The following is an 18,539-nucleotide window of genomic DNA, read 5'->3' on the forward strand; positions in this document are numbered from 1 at the left end:
TCCTGACGCCCCTCATCTCTCCTAGGTCAGCATGATCCCAGGGCACGGGCCGGTGATCCAGTCGGTGCTGGGAACCTTCCTCACCTGGGGGCTGACGGCGGCCGGCTCGGCGCTGGTGTTCGTGTTTTCCAGCGGGCAGGTGGGTGCCGGGATCGCGTCCTCTGTCCCTGGGAGGCGAGCGGGGTCCGGGGCGGGGGGCTGCGCTGTGCTCGCGGGTGGGTTTGGCTGCCTGGTTCCCAAGCGTGAGGGACTTGACGTTGGTCCTGGGAGGTCCTGGGGCAGGAGAAGAAAAAATCCAGCTCATTTCTCTCCTCTGTGTCAAAACGGAAGAGGAAAAGGAAATCAAATTCTTGACCCTAGGCTGTGGTATGTGCTGTAGCGCAGCTCACGGCATTCGGGAGATGGGGCAGAGCCGCAGGCAGGGCTCTGCGTTTGGAACAGCAGGTTCTCCTCCTGTAACCTGGTTTCTCTGGTGCAGGATTCGGGTCAGCCTGTGCTCAGAACAAACAAAGTGCTGATTGTTAAGTCATCTTGTATTCCAAAATTAGAGGCCCCCCTTGCTGTTGTGTTCAAAATTGCCTGGATGAATTTATTATTTATGCCTCTCTCTTGTGATGATTTATTCAGGAGTTTGTTGCAAAGTGAGATTCCCTTTGCAGTAGCACGTTGGTTTTCTTCCTGGGGGAGGGCAATGTGCTAAAGAAGAAAAACTGCCCGGGGAGTTAAGGAGGGCAGGATACGTGCTGGGTTACTAGAAGACTAATGGCTTTGTTTATAGCAGGCTGTTATTAGAGGAATCAAAATCTTGAAGGGGGGAAATGCAGGGCAGCGTGCACAGACGGGCAGGAGAGTTTCTGGTTTACCTTTCCGTACCCTCAGAGTGTGTTGGCGTGGGCACTGGATGGGCCGAGCCCAGTCCGGGCAGTGTCGGTGGGTTGAGGGAGCCCGGATGTGCTGTAGGCTCTTGGTGATGGTGGGGTGCCATCACCCCCGGATGGGGGGCCCCTCTGTGGGGAGCACGGCTCTTGCCTCAAAGCACAGCAATCACTTGGGTTGCAGAGATGGGGAGAAGAAAGTTATCTCAGTGCGGCAGCGGTGCAGCTGGCTTCCCCCCTCTGCGCGGTTTGTGGCATGGTTGCTCTCCGCTGCTTCTGCCAGGAGTAAATGGTGTGTTTTGTGTTTTTTTTTTTTTTTTTTTTTTTTCTTTTTGCAGAGGCGGATCCTAGATGGGAGCTTAGGCTTTGCTGCGGGGGTAAGTACAGCATCCTTCTACTCATTGTCCGTGCTTGTGTTCTCCTGCCGACCCCTCTGAAGCCCTGCCACGCTTCATTTGGTTGCCCGCTCGTGTTAGCGTTTCTTGGATAATTGCCTGAGGTGCAGGTGGGGCAGGGAAGAGCACGGTGCGGCGCTGGTCTCGTCTTGTTGTGTCTCGGTGCCTCTTCGATGAGGGCGGAGGTGGCACGAGGAGGGTCACAAGGACGTCGAGCTGCCCACGCTGGATTTGGCTCTGTTGAGTTAAACTCTTCTCATTTCCTTGGGCTTCTGAATCATTCCTCCTGGAGCACTGGTGCGATGAAGATGGGCAGGAGAGCCCTTGTCCTGGAGGCTAATGTGCATAGCTTGCTCTGTGCTTCTCGCTCTCCTGCAGAGCGTGGGTGCTTTAAGCCCTTGGGAGAAGGGGGAATGAAGACACTGCAGCTCTACGTCAAGGGTGCACACTAAAGGTGGGGCTTATTGCATCCTTCTTGAAGGAAGACATGAAACTGCATGGCTTGAAATTGTGTCGGGGCTTGTGAATGTAGACCTTCTCCCGCTGCCCAGCTGCTGGGGCGATGGGGAGCAGATGGAGGCTCATTCAGACTTGTTAAATCATATTTGTTTTCCTTCAGGTGCTGGAGTGTGCCTGAGAGCCTGGGGGATGTGCTCTGGGTGGATAGTGCATCCTCCCAGGGTGCGCGGCGGGTGCGCTGGGCTCTGCCAGGTCCTGCTTGCTGTGTCCCAGCTGTGTAGCTGGCACCTGGAGCGTGGGCGATGCTGCTGGGTTTCGGGGTGAACCACCAGCCCAGCAGCGCGGGTGCTCTGCCCTGCAGCGTGCAGTAACGCCGCTTGTGCTGAGGCTGTGCGTGGAGTGGGGCTCCTTCTCCCCTGTGCGTCCCCGGATGCTGCGACACCGCTGATCAAGGTGAAATTTGACTGTTTGCCGCTCTGGAGATCACAAGTCTTCTGCTGTTCCCAAAGCCTGAAGCAAACCCAGCTGCACCAAGCAAGAGCCTGCCATGGCGGGTGATGTGAAATGCTGCAAAGCTCCGTTTGCTCCCTAGCAAGCTTTCCTGGAACGTGCCTGCGACCTGCTAATGATGCGAATAATCCAACTCTGTTGTAGCGGATTCTCGGGCCATCATTTATGAATGAATCACTTGCGTTAGGAAAGCTCCAGAATGGGCAATTCCTCTGTGGTTTGATTTCTGAGCTGTTTTTCTCTGGAAGACACACCCTCGTCTCTGCAAGCCAAGTCAGAGCCACTTCTGTGGTGTCAGGAGATGCTGCTGGGGACAGCGTGGGCTGGGCTGTCCCCTCGCTGTGGCATCGCTGTCTCCCGACACAGCTGGTTGTGACTGTCCTGCAGCTGGGGAGGTACCGGGGCACGGCGGGGTGTTTGCCCCGGCCGAGGGCTGGCTCGGGTGCTGCCCCAGCACGGCACGATGCTGTCCTTGCCGCAGCCACCGTGTCACCCTGCCAGGAGCACTGAGTCATCCCTGTGTGGCAGGGGTGTGGCTCGGCTGGTGAAGCAGAAGTCCTGCAAACATTTGCTCTTCCCCCAACTTCTTTCAATTTGCTGTGCTTGGAGTAGGAAAGGGGAATTTTTTCTGGGGTTGCTGCAGCGTCTGGAGGAGAGCATCAGCGAGGAAACCCGTGGTGGCAGGTCCCGCTGGCAGAAGGTGCTGCCACATAAACCACCCACGACCTGCAATTTGTGAAGGTTTCTAGGTCGTGTTTAAGGGCCTGAGCTGCTGAAGCTGGTGCTGGTCGGGGTGAGTGGTCTGTGTCACCCGGGGTCACTGCAGCCCTGCCCTGATGCTGCGTGGCCAGGACCAGCTCTTTCAGAGGAAGATACCGGAGGTCCACAGGTGATTGTGCCACCATTGCTTCTGGGGCCGCTGGGCTCGCTGGGAGCAGGTCCGTGCTCGGTGGTCGAGTCTTCGGGTAACAGCGATGTGGCAAAAGCACCAAAGGTTGGAACTTTTATCCTCCCGTTTGCTCCAGACGTGCCCGTAGCTCTCTGCCTTGCGTCTGACAAGGGGCTGGCGTATCCCCCTGCGGGGGCTGCGCTCGACCCTGCACCTTGACGCTTCCCCTGTGCAGCTGCCCGGGGCCGAGGAGGGGTTTGCTGGATGTTACCCCCAGGCAACAGGATCCCCCTGAGTTTTTAGCAGAGTTTTTCTTTTCCCAGCTGGGCAGCGTTGTAATCGCTTGCCCGGCAGCGTGGCGGCTGTGCGTCTCATCCTTACCCGAAAGGGTTTAATAATGTGAGAAGTGTTTTCCTCCCTCTGCAGACAGGGAGAGTGCTAGCGATGTGTGTGCTCGGTGGCTTTGCAAAGGGTCCACGGAGAAGCTGGAGGAGAAACCACCTCCTGGCCCGGCCCTTCAGGACAGCCCTTCGGCAGGAGGGACCGTGGCCGACTCGCCGCTCCCTGCACGCAGGTGGAAGTGGGATGGTGGAGGTGGGACGTGATGCTGGAGCTAAGCAGGCTGCAAGCCTGAGGCTGGCTGTGTCCGAGGGAGGGCAATGGAGAGGGAACCCAGATAGGCTGTGGAACCCTGCTGGCTGGCTGGGGCGAGGGGCCGTTCCTGCCTCATCCAGGCTTTGTGCTGCGAAACCGATGTCGGGGGAACCTCAGGAGCAGCGTGGGCTCTCTGTGTTTTAGTAGGCTGGCTTTGCATAGGGGAAAAAGCAGGATGTGGAGCAGCCGGTTTTGAAACCTATTTGTATTGTTTTCTCTCTTTTCTTCCCTGTAAGAAGTGTTTCTTCAGACAGCGACGTTGCTCTGATCATGGACTGCTTCCCTTGCTCTGAGGGATTTCTGTTTAAAACACCATGTCTTTGATGAAGATCTCTTGCAGATACGGAGGGGCCGTCTCTCTGAGCACTGGGACAGAGAGAGGCAGAACTTAACTTCCTCTTTACCTCTGCTCTGAAATCTGGGCTGCTGGGTTTAATTAAACTTCCCTTGCGCTCTGTCAGAGCCAGCAAACCTCCTCTTCCTGCGCTGTTGGAGGCAGGTAGTTACTTCAAATCTTGCTGTTTTGGTGCTTAGCTCAGGATCCCTGATAGTCATCTGGGTTCCAGGGAGCGTGCATGGTGCTCTCCAAGACCAGGATCGCTGGTAAAATAAGCTATAATGGATGGTTCTCTCTTCTGTTGGTAATGATTTTACTGCTTGTCTTCTGGGAGCTTGTAAAGCAAAATAAAACCAGCATGAACTAAAAACTTCTCTACCGCTGCTGAACCAGAAGGAGGACACGGGACAGGGATGTTCAGGGAACCTTGAGGAGGATGGTCCGGGATGCAGGGTGTTAATTTGGGATCCAGAAAGCCACGGCTCGGTGCTGCCTTCTCTGCAGATGTGCCATCTGATCTGGGGGAGCCGGCGTAAGCTTGGGCACGTGGTCAAATCGCTGCACGCTGGGAGAGCTGCCTGTGTGCGCTGGGAGCGTCCTGGCTGCAGAGCTAAATCCCCTTTAGGCACGGCTCAAGCTGACCACGTCTGATGGCACAAGCGTCGTCTCTGGTGAAGGGGACCCGTACGGCTGGTCACCGCAGCACGGAGGAGCTCAGCTTCTTCCAGCCCGGTACCTCCGCTCGGGTGTCTGAGCATTTGGCTTCTCTCTGCCTCAGTTCCCTTTCTGGAAATCGCGGATAATAGAGGGTTTTGTATGCGAAAGCCTCCGAGGTGATGTGTTTCCATGGAGACAAGGCTTCGCTTGCTTGGGCATCTGATGTGGGATTCTGGCTTTTCTCTTAAATCTTGATATTCTTAAATAAGACCTTTTTTCCTAGATGTTCTCTGTTATCTCGGTGTTATCCTGGAGGTGTTGTGCTCTTGGACGTTGTAAACACTACGTGAACGCTTGCAGTCCTCCTTCCCTGCAGCCTCGCGTGGCTATTCCACTCGCTGGGTCGCAGTCTGATTTCTTCTTCTGTCCCAGGTGAAGCAGCAAATCGTAAAGACACGCTCTTCAAGCTGCGCCAGGCACGTCTGGTATTGAATATTCCCTTTCAGTGCTGCTTGAGACAGCATCAGTAATCTACATGGGTCTACTGAGGCCGGTTCTCGTTGTTGGAGCCTTAATGAAGTCAAGCTAAAAAGTTTGGCAGGGAAAGTGTCCTGCTGGTCTCTCACCTTCCACTTTTCTTTCCTGTCCTGCCGAGGGGATCTCCTTCGCTTGTAAGCGGCTTGGGTTCACTGATCTGCACGCTGTTAATGCGGCTGCTTCCCTTGAAGCTGCTGTTCTCATCTCGATGATCCCGCAGGAGTGCGGCGAGACGTTGCCGCTTGCAGTGGACGAGACGAGAGGGCTTTAATTTTAACGCAGTGGTGTGATACGAGACTTGGATGTGCCGGGACTCTCCCCCTCGCCCTGGGGTCCAGGAGGGCCAGCTGTGGTTGGGGATGAAGATCGTTGTCCTGCTTATTCTGTATTTGCAGAAGAAAGCTCCTGTGTGGCTCTGAAGCTGCGCGGGCTGAGCTGGGGCGGTGCTGGCTCTGCAGCCCAGGTGGGGAGGAGTGCTGGCACCGCAGCGTTCGGGAGAGCCTGGGTTGGGCCCCCGCACCCAGCCCCTGCCTGGAAGGAGATGCTGGTGCCCAGGGGTCAGCGATGGAGACCCGTCAAGCCCTGGGAGTGGTGTTGGGTCACAGTGTGGTTATAAATCCTGCTGCCTGGCACGTTTTGAGGGTTTCCCGTCAGCGTGAGGGCACAGACCTGGGTTCAGTCACTTTCCATGGTGCAAGCCAGTTGGGTTTTGAGCCTGGGTTTTGTCTCTAGTTATGCTGATATATCCCAGGGAAGGGTTTGTGCTCCCCGCAACCCGGGGGTGCTTTAGATACGCAGATGCCTTCTGCGTGCTTTCTCCTCCCCCATCAACTGCAGCTTGTTTTCCCAAGAGCTGGTGGATTTACAGCAGCGTTGTTGCATCTTGGATCTGGAGCAAGAAGTCTCTTTGCGAAAATGTCCAAATCCAGTTTGGCAGGAGGTGCGTGTCCCGGTGCCAGCAAGCCAGCACGCTGTGGGTCCCTGCTCCCCATCTTGGCTGGGCTGAGCGGGGCTGGTGCGAGGGGAAGGCTTTGTGCAGAAAATCCTACCCTCTGCTGAAGTGGCTTCATGTTTTATTGATCTGAGGAGAGCGCAGGCAGGCTTTTTCTCTTTTATTCCTGCCTTTGACACCAGCTTGCTTGGTGACATTGGTGGGGTTTGGGTTCCTGTCCCTGGCTGGACAATTACAAAGATTTGAAACAGAGTGTGGGGTTTTTGTTTTGGTTTTTTTTTTTTTGTTACTTAAATCAGGTTGCTGGCAGAAATCCTCACCCTTTGGTTAGTTCATGAGCATCATCTGGTAAGGGATGCTGCCGAACCAGAGGGGTAAGTGCCAGCTCTGACACGGAACAGGGTGGGCAGGAGCTAGCACCCTTGAGCAGGACCTTGGCTGCTCCCAGGCAAGCCCGTGTCCCTAAACCCCCACCTGAGCTCAGAGGTGGGCTGAGGGGAGGCACAGGGACCTTGTCACTTCTGCTGGCTGCTGCAGGGCAATGACTTCCAGCTCCCCCACCAAGTGGGGTCACGGGGTTTCTCTGCAGAGAAGGGTGTAGGAATAAATCGCTTTTCCTTCCCAAGCAAGTGAAGGTGGTTGGTGCAGCCCAGCGGTTTGCTCCCTCAGCTGGTGAGGATGGGGTGGCTTAAAGCTCTGTCATCATCTTCCCCCAGAGCCCGTGTGCAGCGAAGCTGGTGGGAGCTCCGTTGCTGACTTCAGTGGTGACGGGGTCTGGAGGCTGAGCAGTGTCAGGCCTCTGTTTTCCGTGGGGAAATGATATCTTAACGTAAGATGACAATATAATTCTGCAAAGCCTTTCCCTGTTGCTTGTGTTTCCATGTTGGGGCGTGTGGTTGTTTTTTAAAGGAGGTGGCATTTGAAATATGAAGTTTGACAGCCGTGGTTAAGCCTGACATGACAGCTTGCTTTCTTCTTACTCATAGCGAGCTGAGATTTACACAATCCCGCAGGGACTGGTGTCTACAGCGATAGGCATCTCATTCCTTCGTTAAAAGTGATTTAAAATGTAATAGTTCGTTACGCACTTCTCTTCCGCAGGCGAATACTCGTGCCGTGAGAGCAAGCTGAGCGGCATCTCTTCTGAGTGTCTTGCAAATGGGACTTTGTGGGGTGCTCGGGGGGGTCGCTGGATGGAGAGGTGGGGTTGCCTTTCCTCGCAGCGTCCCTCCCGCTGCTGTCTCTGGGCTCGCTTTGCTCGTTCCTGCTGGATCCTGATCCCGCACCCCTTTCTCTGTTGGAAGCTCCCCTTTGATGCGCTTCCCTGCTCGCGGGCAGGGCTGGGAGGGAGCTCAGAGCATCACCTTGTCCACCCCGGGGCAACACGGACCCCGTCCGTCCATGGTAGGGCAGCGGGTGCCACCGCTTCTCTGCCCTTGCTGATACAGAGCGGTTCCCAAAGCCTAACACAGATCTCAGTGTGATTTTTAAGCCCATCTGTGCTTGTCTTGCTGACTTGCTTCCTCCAGCTATGTGATGGGACCGGTCCCCAGAGCTGGTCACGGCTGGGCTCCCATGGAGCGGAACGGCTGCAGGCAGAGAAACCAGGGCCAAGGCTGCTGCTGAGGGTGTTGCGCGGGGCTGATGAGTTTTTAATTAACCCAGCCCAGTACGTTGGGCAGCAGAGGAGAGGAAGAGATAAGGTGATAAAATGCATGTTAATATTATGTTCTTTAGTATAAGCTTGTGAAATTGGTGCCTTGCTTGGCTTTCTGTTCTCTACGCTGGGTAACAGCCTGAGCAACCAGCTCTGAACCCTGCCCTGCTTTGGGTTGGAGATCCCCAGAAATCCCAAATTCTCTTTTTCTATGGTCTTTTGGGTAGTTGTTCCTTCTCCCTCCCTGCTAAGCAGCAAGCAAGGAAAAAAAGCACTCTGCTGCTCGGAAGGTTTTTTTTGCCTGGTACAAACTGTTGGTGAAGCACTGTGGTAGGACTTTGGCAGCACTGGCCTGTGCCGGGAGCCGGTGTGTTGCTGTTCGGGATGGGAAACTTGTTCTCCTCCCAGCCTGGGCGCTCTGGCTCGGACGCTGGGACAGGAGCAGCCCAAGCGTTGGTCCATGCCGAAGCAGAGGAGTTGCAAAGCCCTTGTGCTGCGGTTGCCTTGGTCTGGGGTAGCGAGGCAGGGACCTTGGCAGCTAAACCGCAGCGAGCTTAAATCTGCATAGCAAAGCCTTGGTGTGCCCTCAGCTAGCTTGGAGATGGCTCTTTGGCTCCAGGTGTTATCCAGTATTTATTCTTTTCCTACACGAGACCAAGGTTGTGTGTCCTTCCTCCCCTGCCCGCCCTGCGGAGAAGCCCAGAGCTGGGTGCAGGACGGATGTGGCTCACCCCGGCTTTGGCAGGAGCGCAGTGGCCGGTGGGGTCATGGACCCACTCCTGTTGCTCCAAACCACCCGAGGGGAGGGTGGTTTTCCTGCTCCCGTGCTGCTGCCGTTCCCGTTTGAAGGACTGTCGTGGCTGTGCTAATCCCACAGAAAATCGGCCTAATGAGCTCGTGGTGTTTGTTTGCTGCCTTGGACTTTTGAGCCAAGAAAAACGCTCTTGGTGAAAATGGGGAAAAAGCCTCACTTCTCCATCCTTCAGTGATTTGTTCTGTTGGGAAGCAGGCTTTGATGGCTCTGCTGGGTTGCAACGGCCACGCAGCTCGTGGGGCCGGGCACCGGGGTTTCCTTGGCTGGAGGGTGGGCCGCTGGCAGGGGCACCAGCGGCACTGCCGTGCGGCAGCTGGTGTCAGATCCTCACGGCATCGGTGCCTACGTGGTTCTCACCGCTCCCTTTCTGTCTCCCAGGTCATGCTGGCTGCTTCCTACTGGTCCCTCCTGGCCCCAGCTATCGACATGGCCGAGGAGTCCGGCAGCTTCGGAGCCTTTGCTTTCTTCCCGGTGGCCGTGGGCTTTGCCCTGGGAGCAGCTTTTGTGTACTTCGCCGACCTGCTCATCCCGGCACTGGTAAGTAGGTGTTCCTGGGCCGGGGGGTTTCTGCTCTTCCTTCGGCTCTGCCATCACAGAAGCCAGATACAGATTGGTTTCTATCACAGATTTAATGAAACGATGCTTTCTCCAGGACCCCGGGTGGCTCCGCCAGTGCTGAATGCAGCTTTAGGCTGTCTACACTTTTTTTTGTTCCTTTTTTTTCACGCTTCTACTTTTTGTTCTTTTCACTGGCAACACTTTGCAAACAGTTCAGGTGTGACCTTCTGTTTCAGCCCAGGGGTTTAATTTGCAGAGCTGCCAACCCTTTAAGCATTTCAAAATTGAATGAACCATCCTACCGTCTAAGAGTATTATTAAATAAATAAATTGGAAGCCATTGGATTTTTACAGCTGAAAACACAAGAATGGCTTAGTTGGTAAAGACATTTTCAAAAAATTCCAAAGAGCTTTTTAAGTTTTTTATTTATTTTAGTGGAAGGGGGGATTATCTGTGGTTATGAATAAGGAGTGTGAGGCTTTCCATTTGAAGAGTGGTACGGGCTGGTAACCCCGGTGTGCAGGGGAGCCCGTGGCATCAGCCTTCCCTTGCTCCCTTTGCTTTTTGAGCCTGTCATGACAGGTACAGTCAAACGCATCCTCAGCTATGAAGAAAATTGCTTGATATTTCGGTGTGTCGCTTCTAGTGCAAACGGATGCATTAGAGTAAAGAACAAATAAATGAAACGACAGTGGGGTCAGACGGCTGAAAGCCTGGCCCCCCTCCGCGCTCTCTGCCTGCTCGGGTCTCAGCTCTTCTCGGGGCTCCCGAACCCTTTGCAGGGTGCAGCGGGGGGCCGGGGACTGCCGTCGGGCAGCCGGAGCCCTTGGAAGCCGTTTGCCATCAAACCCTGCTTTTTTCTTCTGCTCTCAGTAACCCGAGGTCTCTTGCCTGCCTTGGCCATGGCAGTGATTGCCCTTGTTACAAGGTGCTGGATGGGGCCGGGGTTGTATTTGATCAGCTGCCCGGAGCTGGTGTTTCCCAACAGGGTAGATAAACAGTTGCACCACAAAACCCGCTTCTTCCTGATGGCCAGCGTTCGTCTCTGCTGCGTTTTGAAATGGGAGCGTGGAGGGGGAAGAGTGTCGGGGGAGTGAAATTCTAGCGTTGCAAAGAGCAGGATAGAGCGGTGACAAGGGCGGCCAGTGTGCACGGTGGTGAGGGCGACGGTCTCGTAGGGAGCAGAGCAATATATATTAAAAAATATACAATTATAGCTTGTTTTAAATCCGGTTCAAGTATCAGTGGGAGAGGAGCTGTTGCCTGCTCTGGCTCAACAGAGCTGTTTGCAACCGTGCGGGAGAGGACGTGCCACCACACACTTGTCCCACGGGACTTCTGGTAGCCGGTGTGTGTGCCAACGCTGAGCTTGAAGAGGGTTTGCACCCCGTGGCTAATGCTGCTGCCTGGGTGTTTTGCTTCCTGCAAAAGCGGGTGTCCCTGTCCCGGACAGCGGGCAGGACCCACCTCGTTAGAGTTTGTACAAATGCAAAATGCCACTTGTCCTTCCCCCGGGTAACGGGTGAGGTCAGGAGAGCTGGTGGTGGGTGGGGGGCTCCTGCGCTCCCTGCCCAGAGGCAGCAGTGACGGCTCCCGGGGCTGGTGAGAGACTCTGCAATGGGCAGGGGATGGGACTGGGGCAGGGGATGGGACTTTTGGGATGCTTTAGGAAGAGGACGGGGTACCTGGAGACTTGGCGAAGTTAGGAGGCATGCTGCGGGAGGAGCACGGGTAGAGGTTAAAGCTGAATGTGTTGAAATGAAAATCAGCAAGTGCCTGGTCAGTCCTGAGCTGTCCTTGGGGCTGTGCTGGGGGGGAATTGGGCTCAAGATGCCTCTCCCTTCACTTGGAGCCCAGACTTCTCTCTCAGGAGCCAGTGCTGCTCAGACAAGGGTTAAACCATTGCACTTCACTTCCAACAAGTCTTGCTTCTTTCTAAATCCGTTAAAATCTCAGGGTGGTTTTTTTTTTGGCCCTCACTTAAAGTCAGGTGGGGAGGGGATGCTGGTGAGACCGTGGGGCACGCTGTCCCTGGGAGGGCAGGATGAGGGATCTGTTTTTAGCAGGCTGCTCTTTGCAGAGAGCTCTCTCTCTGCCTGGCACTCCTCCATAATTGGTTTGCCTGATAGCAACAGGTAGTAAAAGCCTTTAATGACTCCTTATCACCCCTTGCTCCCCAGGGATGGAGCAAGGCTTCGCTCCTGCTGCAGCCCCACCGGGAGCTGGGTGGCTCCGGTGGTACCCGAGTGTTTGGTCAACGGCAGAGCTGGGGCCAGCGGGAGGGTTAAGCCTCCAAGACAAACTGGTTAACGATGCCAAACAGCTGTAGTCATTAAATTCCTTACAAAAGACAGATCTCATCTATTATATCTTTATCTTTTGCCATTTTCCTGCGTGAAGCCTTTAACGCGTTTGTTCATCCTTTAGCTGAGTTTATGGAGGGGGAGATGCTGGCCTGGGAGCGCTCGGCTCGGCTGGTGGAGGACAGCAAGGCACAACGGGGCATTCGGGCGCGCTTGGAGAGCGAGACCGTTGCAGAAACGGACCTCAGGAGTTTTAGAAAAGGGCCTCTCCCTTGTTTTGGCATCCGTCTGCTTGCGTGTCGCGTTCAGCCAAAGTGTGTCTTTACCAGCTGCGCTGGGCTCGGCGGCTGGGGAGGCGGCGGCAGAGCTGGTTCTGCAGCAGGACGTTGCTATAGTTTCTGGAATATCTTAAACCTCTAACGAACGGCCTGTCTGTCTCTTCCCTCCCTGGCCCCCGTGATGCTGCAACAGGTTTCTCTCCTTCCTTCGCTCTCGTTCAATCTTATGACTGCTTTTTAAATAAGAACTTGGCTTTCAGCTGATATTTGAGGAGGCTTCTGGATGGAGAGAGGCAGGTGATGGGGCGTGTACGAGACGCTATTGCCTTTACTAAAAAGGTTCGGGGCTGAGGGTCTTCGATGCCAAGACCTAAAGCCTTTGAGGGAGAGTTTACTTAAATACCACTCAGCGCGGGAGGTCCCTGATCGCTGAGTTTGCTATTTTGGGTCTACTGTAATGCATAAGAGTTCTGGAATTAAGTATTAATATTCTCATCCCTTCAAATGTGTCTTGCAGCTCTGCTGGCTTGGCTGGGTTTTGTTCAGTGTGATGTTTTACTGGCTTTCCGTGATTGGGTTTCTTGCTCTGAGCTCCCTCTTCCCAGAGGAATCCCACAAGAGTCCAGAGGACACATCCAGCCCTGACTCTGGTTTTCAGACAGTCCCTGGCTGCTTTTGGTCCTGAATTTTCACATGCACGTGTGTTGCCTTTGTCTTTGAGCTGCTGGATCCCCAGGACCTCTCCCGGCGGTGCTGCAGGTTGTTGGAGTTCCCACGAGTGTTCCCGTGCCCACGTGGCTGGGCTTTGGGTGGGATGCCGGGTCCGGGCGCAGCGCAGCGCCCGTGTCGAAGCTGTGGCTTCCAGGAGCTCCCTTGCTCCTGCCTTCCCCGGATCGCTGCCCTTAAATGCTCCTCCGAGCAAGCGGGAATTCACAGACACGATGCTGGTGGGATTGGGAAGGTGGCATGGGCAGGAGGAGGAGACAGCAAGCTGGCCATAGCGGGAGATAATAAACCCCTTGCGGGCTGCGGGTCAGCTCGGCTGTACCTGCCTGCCCACGTGCATACACGCTTCTATTAACCGCCTTATTCTTTCTGCTCCCTGGCTGTGTGACGTCCTCTCGGCTCCGCGATCATTACGCTAAATAGGATAATGAGACTTAATCAGCTTCATCTCCTCTACCTCGAGGCTTCATTTTGCTGGGAAACATCAGTCCGCATACAGAAAGCAGCTCTGTCGCTCCCATCGTGGCGGGTGCGCGTCTGCGGCCGGAGCTGAGCTCGGTCCAGGACCCAGATGGGTGCTGGGGCATGTGGGGGTCTGGGGCAGCCCTGGGGTCTCCCCTGGGAGAGCTGGTCAGTGTTGAAGGTGGCTCTGGGGGGGGAGAGGAGGGCAGATGTTGCAGGAGAACCAGGAGTTAATATATAATCCAGGGAGAGAGCTGATGGGCCATTACTCAGTTGTAACTAGGAGCCTGCCAATACTTCTCGTGTAAAAGATGATCGGGGACGGGAGGATGGGGAGCCAGGGCTGTAATTCTGTCTTGGAAATACCATCTCAATTGGATTTTTAAATTTTTTTTTCTTGTCAGCTAGATACAGGCTTTGTTGTGGTGTTTTTTTTCCCGCAAGTACAGAGTAAATCAATAAAGCTGCATGCGATGGGTGGACCATTCCTTAGATTTAAACCAAATAGTAACTAAAGTGCTTTTTAAAAGCCTTTCGCCTGGGTTGATTTGTGCTCCGCGGGTGCCAGCACTGCAGGAAGGACCTTCCCGGGGGTCCAGGGCTTGTGTTTCATACCTGTTTTGAAACACTTTGGGCTGTGGTTTGCAGCTGCATAATGGTTTTCATGAGCAGGCTGAGGATCTTCACGTGGGGTGGGAGTGGAGCGGGTGCGCGTGTGTGTATGTTCGTAGTAGGAGGCTGGATCCCGTTAACCCTCTCAAAACATAATTGCGTTGTGCTCCTGCCCTCTTCTATTTTTTTGCAAATCGAGGCTTGCAAGCTTTTCTGGAATATAGTCTGGGATGGGGCATTTTGCACAGTGAATTTGCAGCTATTTTTGGCGAGCACCCTTGGGAAGGATTTGAGAACTTGATAAACAGATATCCAAGGGATACTCTCCCGTTTAATAATGATGGTATCTGTCGTTTGGCTTGGAATGTGCCTCAAGGATGTATATTTTGCTTTCTAAATCTGTGCAAGCCATGTATCGGGGGGGAAAGCTGAGAATCGTGCGTGGATGGTGAAGCTGCAGGAGGGGGAGGAGAGACCATCACGCCTGTTCCAGGCATAGTTGCATGTTACTTGAAATCGCAATTTCTTTCTCAGGGCTAAACCACAGCTGGATTAGAGCATGGGAAGCATCTTTTTTTTTTTGGGGGGGGCACTAGGCAGTGGTTCCTAGCACATACCTGGAGTACCGGGATAACGAGGCAGGGCAATCGTTAGTGCCGTGGGTGCAGTTCGAGGATGTTGGTGATCCTCCCGGCTCGGTGCCGGCAGCGTATGTGCTTCTACCCGGTGAAGATGGAAAGCTTTTAATACTTCTCTCCCTTCTGATTTGCATGGAGCTGGATTTGATGGGTTAATTATTTCATGAGGCAGTAAAAATGTGCTGGGTCTTGTAGCTGGTGTTAATTTATAAGCGGAATAAAGATTCCTCTTATGCAATTTGCTAATTCCTCCGAGACATGCCCGTCACAAGTTCCCATTCTTAATGTGCTTTTTCCTGTTCATCTGTGACTCCTAGAAAGTTAATTAGCTGCACATCCTCATTGCCATAGCAGGTAGAGGCTTTTTTTTGATTCGAGCATTAACCAAGGGAGATGCCTGTGTATGGGGCATGTGTGTTTTCTGGCTTATTAAATTTTTGCATGTGGGACTGAAACACTGCCCAGAGCAGCCCGGGGACCCAGGCGCGGTGACGTGGGTGGCATCTTGCCGAGCTCAGCCTGGCAGCTGCATGTCTTGGGCCACATAATCTTGGGAAAATGATCAAATAAAGGGGTTCCAGTGAGGTGGTTTTGGGGGTCTGGGGCATGCAAAGTGACTCTACCTTTTTTTACATGCAGACTGTGTTCAGTCTCTCCTGGTCCGTGCTCCGGGCAGCCCTGCCTGCTGGCTCCCGCTGCCTGCAAAGCCTGCCCGCATCTCTGCATCGCCCTCCCGGCGACAGCGGAGCTGGCGTGGGGATGCCTGGATGCAGAAAGTGGGAACGGGCAGATTGCACGATTGCAAAGCCGTGTCTGCGCCGCGCTCGCGCTGCCCTGAGCGAGGGGCTTAGCCCCCCTCAAAGCGGGGTGACGCAGCCCCTCAGGAGCCAGACAGCCCCGCTGCCATCGCTGCGCTTTCATACCCCTTGGCCACATCGATGTTGCACCGAGTCCAGCCCGAATCGGTATTTTGCTCGCGCAGGGGCTGCGGGAGGTGAGCCTTTGCCTCGCAGGGTGAGGACGGACCAGAGGCACTCGGTTGACATGGGCTTGCGTGAGCCGCAGCTCGACTCGTGCGTTCCTGGTTTGCTCTGATTTCCTTTGCTTAGGGGAAAATAAACAGCAGCACTTCTGTTTGTTTTGTTTTGTGGCATTCTGGCCCTTTTCCACTGGCTCTGGAAGGGTGGAAGGATCCGGCTCTGATGACTGAGGAAAGGATCCGGCTCTGATGACTTTTTTGGGAGCCTCAGCAGGGAACGTAGCGAAGTCTTCTATTGGGAAAGGTCCTTCCCCTTCTAGCTCTAAATAAATAGGAGTACCTGGGCATGAAGTTTATTAACTTATCAAATAAACCCAACTCTTCCCTGAGGCCAGCTGCGGAAGGTTATGGGTCCATGTGGGACTGATGCCTGGGACCGGCTCCCCTGTGTCCTGTCCCAGGCAGGGGGCAAGGGCAGGATTTCAACTGGTGCTGACCACAAAGCCCACCCATGGGATCCTCTGAAAGTCCCTTTTTGAGTCCCACTTCTCAAGGCTGGCACCCAGAAACCCCTAACGATTTATTTAAAATCTGTTTGCTCATATGATCTGTGGAAAGCCTGCCTGCCTCCCACCCCTTCCCTGCCCATGTGCAGTGGTTTTAGTGATTGAAATCCAGTTGTTGCTAGATAGGGTGAAATTATTTGCAAAAAAAAGCGCACAAAGTTGTAATTATACTAATTTTTAGAAAAGCATTTTGTTTTATTAATGGAGGTAAAGGGTTATTTACTTTCAGAGTGCAATTTGTCAGCTGCTCTTAATTATAATTCTCTCTCTTCTTATGCATTAAGCATTTCAAAAACCCATTACGTTTGAAGCCCCAAAGCTAGAGCTAAAGAGCAAAGATGCTTTGAATCCAAGTCAGGGTTAAATTCCCCTCCCACTCTCGTTAGGTTTATGGGGACAAACACTAACTGCGCCGACAGCAGACGGAATCTGGAGCAGTTTGACGGCGCTTGCAGCAGCGTGGCTCTGCGGGCTGGCAGCGGGGTTGTGCGGGGAGCGAGGAGGTGAATGAACCCCGCTGTAAAAAAAGCAGATACTGAGAAAACCTGGCTTAATTCTTCGTTCAACGAGCTCCTGCACTGGGATACACGTTTCTCCGCCATTCCCTTCTCCGTTGTGTACCTCTGCCCGTGATAAAGCATTTCTTTCCCTGCTGGTTACCTCGAGCGGGTATTGCCGACTGATAAGGCTGGTAATGTACCACGGGGCTCTTCTCTCCTCCGTGGCTCAGCCTTTGCTGATTGAATTTCAATTACTGTTTGGGGCCTGGCTCAGAATTGTAAAAGAGGATAAATTTTCCAAAAGGAAGAGCACACTGGAATACCAGATCTTCCCCGTACCTGCCAGAAGAGTCTGGCTGGCACCGCGGGGAGGGATGCATTGCTGTCGACAGGGTTCTGCTAGATCCTGGGCAGCGTCTGACCTTTTTGCTGATTGAATTTGAGCACTCTTTTTTGTTACGTCTAGTTTTAGCCCTGGAATAAGCAGAAAGCAGGCAGCAAGCTCCCAGGGGGAGAGCAGGGTGTGGGTGCTGACCCACTGCTTGCAGCTGAGTGTGGACCGGAGGGGACGTGGGTGCTCGGAGTGCCCCGGGGTTGCACCCATGCTTCAGGTTGGATGGGCTGTCTTGGTGGGAGCCTCCTGGGCTCCAAAGGCTGGTGGTGATGCTTGAGAAACTTTAAGCTCCCTTCCTTGCTGCAGTGATGCTCTGCACCCAGCCTGCATCCAGGCGGGCTCGGGGAAGGAGTCGGGAGTCCTCTGCCTCCCTTTCCTGTGACCGCGGGGCCGGTTCGTGGTGAAGAGCCTGCTGCCCTGAGACGGCATCGCCTGTTAAGACTCGCTCCCGTAGCATCCACGCTCTTACTCCGAACATCTGAACGAGGCCCCGTTTATCCACAGGCACGCCGAGTGCTATGGATGGTTCCTTGGCTGTTCTTTGCTCTTAAAATCTGCCTTTGAATTCACTCGTAGCATAACCCCAAATTAATGCCTCCGCTGTGGAAAGTAAACCTGCCATTAAAATGACAGAGAAGCAGCGAGTGAGGTTGCAATTGGTTGGGTGGTGAATGTCAGGGAGAGGAAGGCTGCTTTCATGGAGATCACGGAAAATATACATGCACAGATCTATAACTGCAGCACAATGCCACCGTGCTCTCGGGGTAAACTCTGACTCACTCAGGCTGACTTGGCACGCTGTCTGCTTTGAAGACGAGCTGTAAAGACTCAGTTTTGTGCCTCTCGTGTGCGTACGTCCCCAGGGAGGACAGCTCCCTCTGCGGATGGGTAACTCGCTGCCTTGCCGTGCTCGGTGACCACCCTTCGGTGCAAACGACTCTGCGCCATGCTGGCCGCACGCAGAGTGGTGTAAAACACCCCTGAGAGCGGTGTAAAACGGACGTTTACTCTTAATCCAGTGGAATATTGTATTATATATTGTATTATATGTATAGTATTAATAGGCTGACGACCCTGCCGGAGAGGGGCACGCTGCTGGGGAATTGGGGGAAAAACAGCTTGCTTGCTCCTTTCTGCTCAGCCCGGCTGAGGCTCCTCTGCTGGCGTTTGGACCCTGGGGGTGACTCTGCCTTTGCACCCACTCGATGCTCTGGGCACGCGGCCGTGGGGTGGTGTGTCCTCTGGGGGGGAGCGTTTGGGGTGTGCTGTACGCTCAGGGTGTGAAAATCTCCCTGTCTCCCCCCATCATGCTCTAATTATCAACGAGGTGGTGAAAGCGATGTGACTTTAATCTGTTGTCCGCAGGCTTCAGAGCTAATGCAAACTGAAAAACCGACTGGATGAGTCTCCTCTTCAAGTTGCAGGCTGTTTGCAGGCTCGGGAAGGCGTCTTGCTGTTGGTTTGCATTTTGTACGTGTTTTTTAAGGCCTGTCAAGACCATAGGTGAGGTACATACTACACGTATAAATAAATGCTATGAGGGCTGATTTCAGAGCTCGATTTCTGGGCTTTAGGTTGTCTTGGTTGGAGTCCAGCACCCGAATGAGTTTGTCTTGAAAGCTTAGGACAAGCCCTGCCCCTGGGGCTGGTTGGAGGGGAACCAGCCCATTCCCCAGCTCGAAATCCAGCCGTGCCCTGTGGGACAGTCCCAGATTTACTGTCCTGAGCTTCCAAAGGAAGGGAAATTGGTTAGCTTCTCGTTGGTGGTAATCAGGAAGTGCCTTGT

The 18,539-nt window shown here is 54.1% G+C and overlaps 1 protein-coding gene across 1 annotated transcript in view; it reads left to right on the forward strand.

Annotated features, from left to right (window-relative positions):
* SLC39A11 (solute carrier family 39 member 11) overlaps positions 1-18,539 on the forward strand; it is a 98,517-nt gene that overhangs the window by 1,099 nt on the left and 78,879 nt on the right. The window contains exons 2-4 of the mRNA XM_072881405.1: positions 26-139; positions 1,214-1,252; positions 9,115-9,273. Of these exons, the coding sequence (XP_072737506.1) occupies positions 32-139; positions 1,214-1,252; positions 9,115-9,273 (306 nt within the window). The 5' untranslated portion in view covers positions 26-31. The remainder of the gene's footprint in view (positions 1-25; positions 140-1,213; positions 1,253-9,114; positions 9,274-18,539) is intronic.

The sequence above is a fragment of the Ciconia boyciana genome, chromosome 16, assembly GCF_034638445.1.
Source record: "Ciconia boyciana chromosome 16, ASM3463844v1, whole genome shotgun sequence".
NCBI lineage: Eukaryota > Metazoa > Chordata > Aves > Ciconiiformes > Ciconiidae > Ciconia > Ciconia boyciana.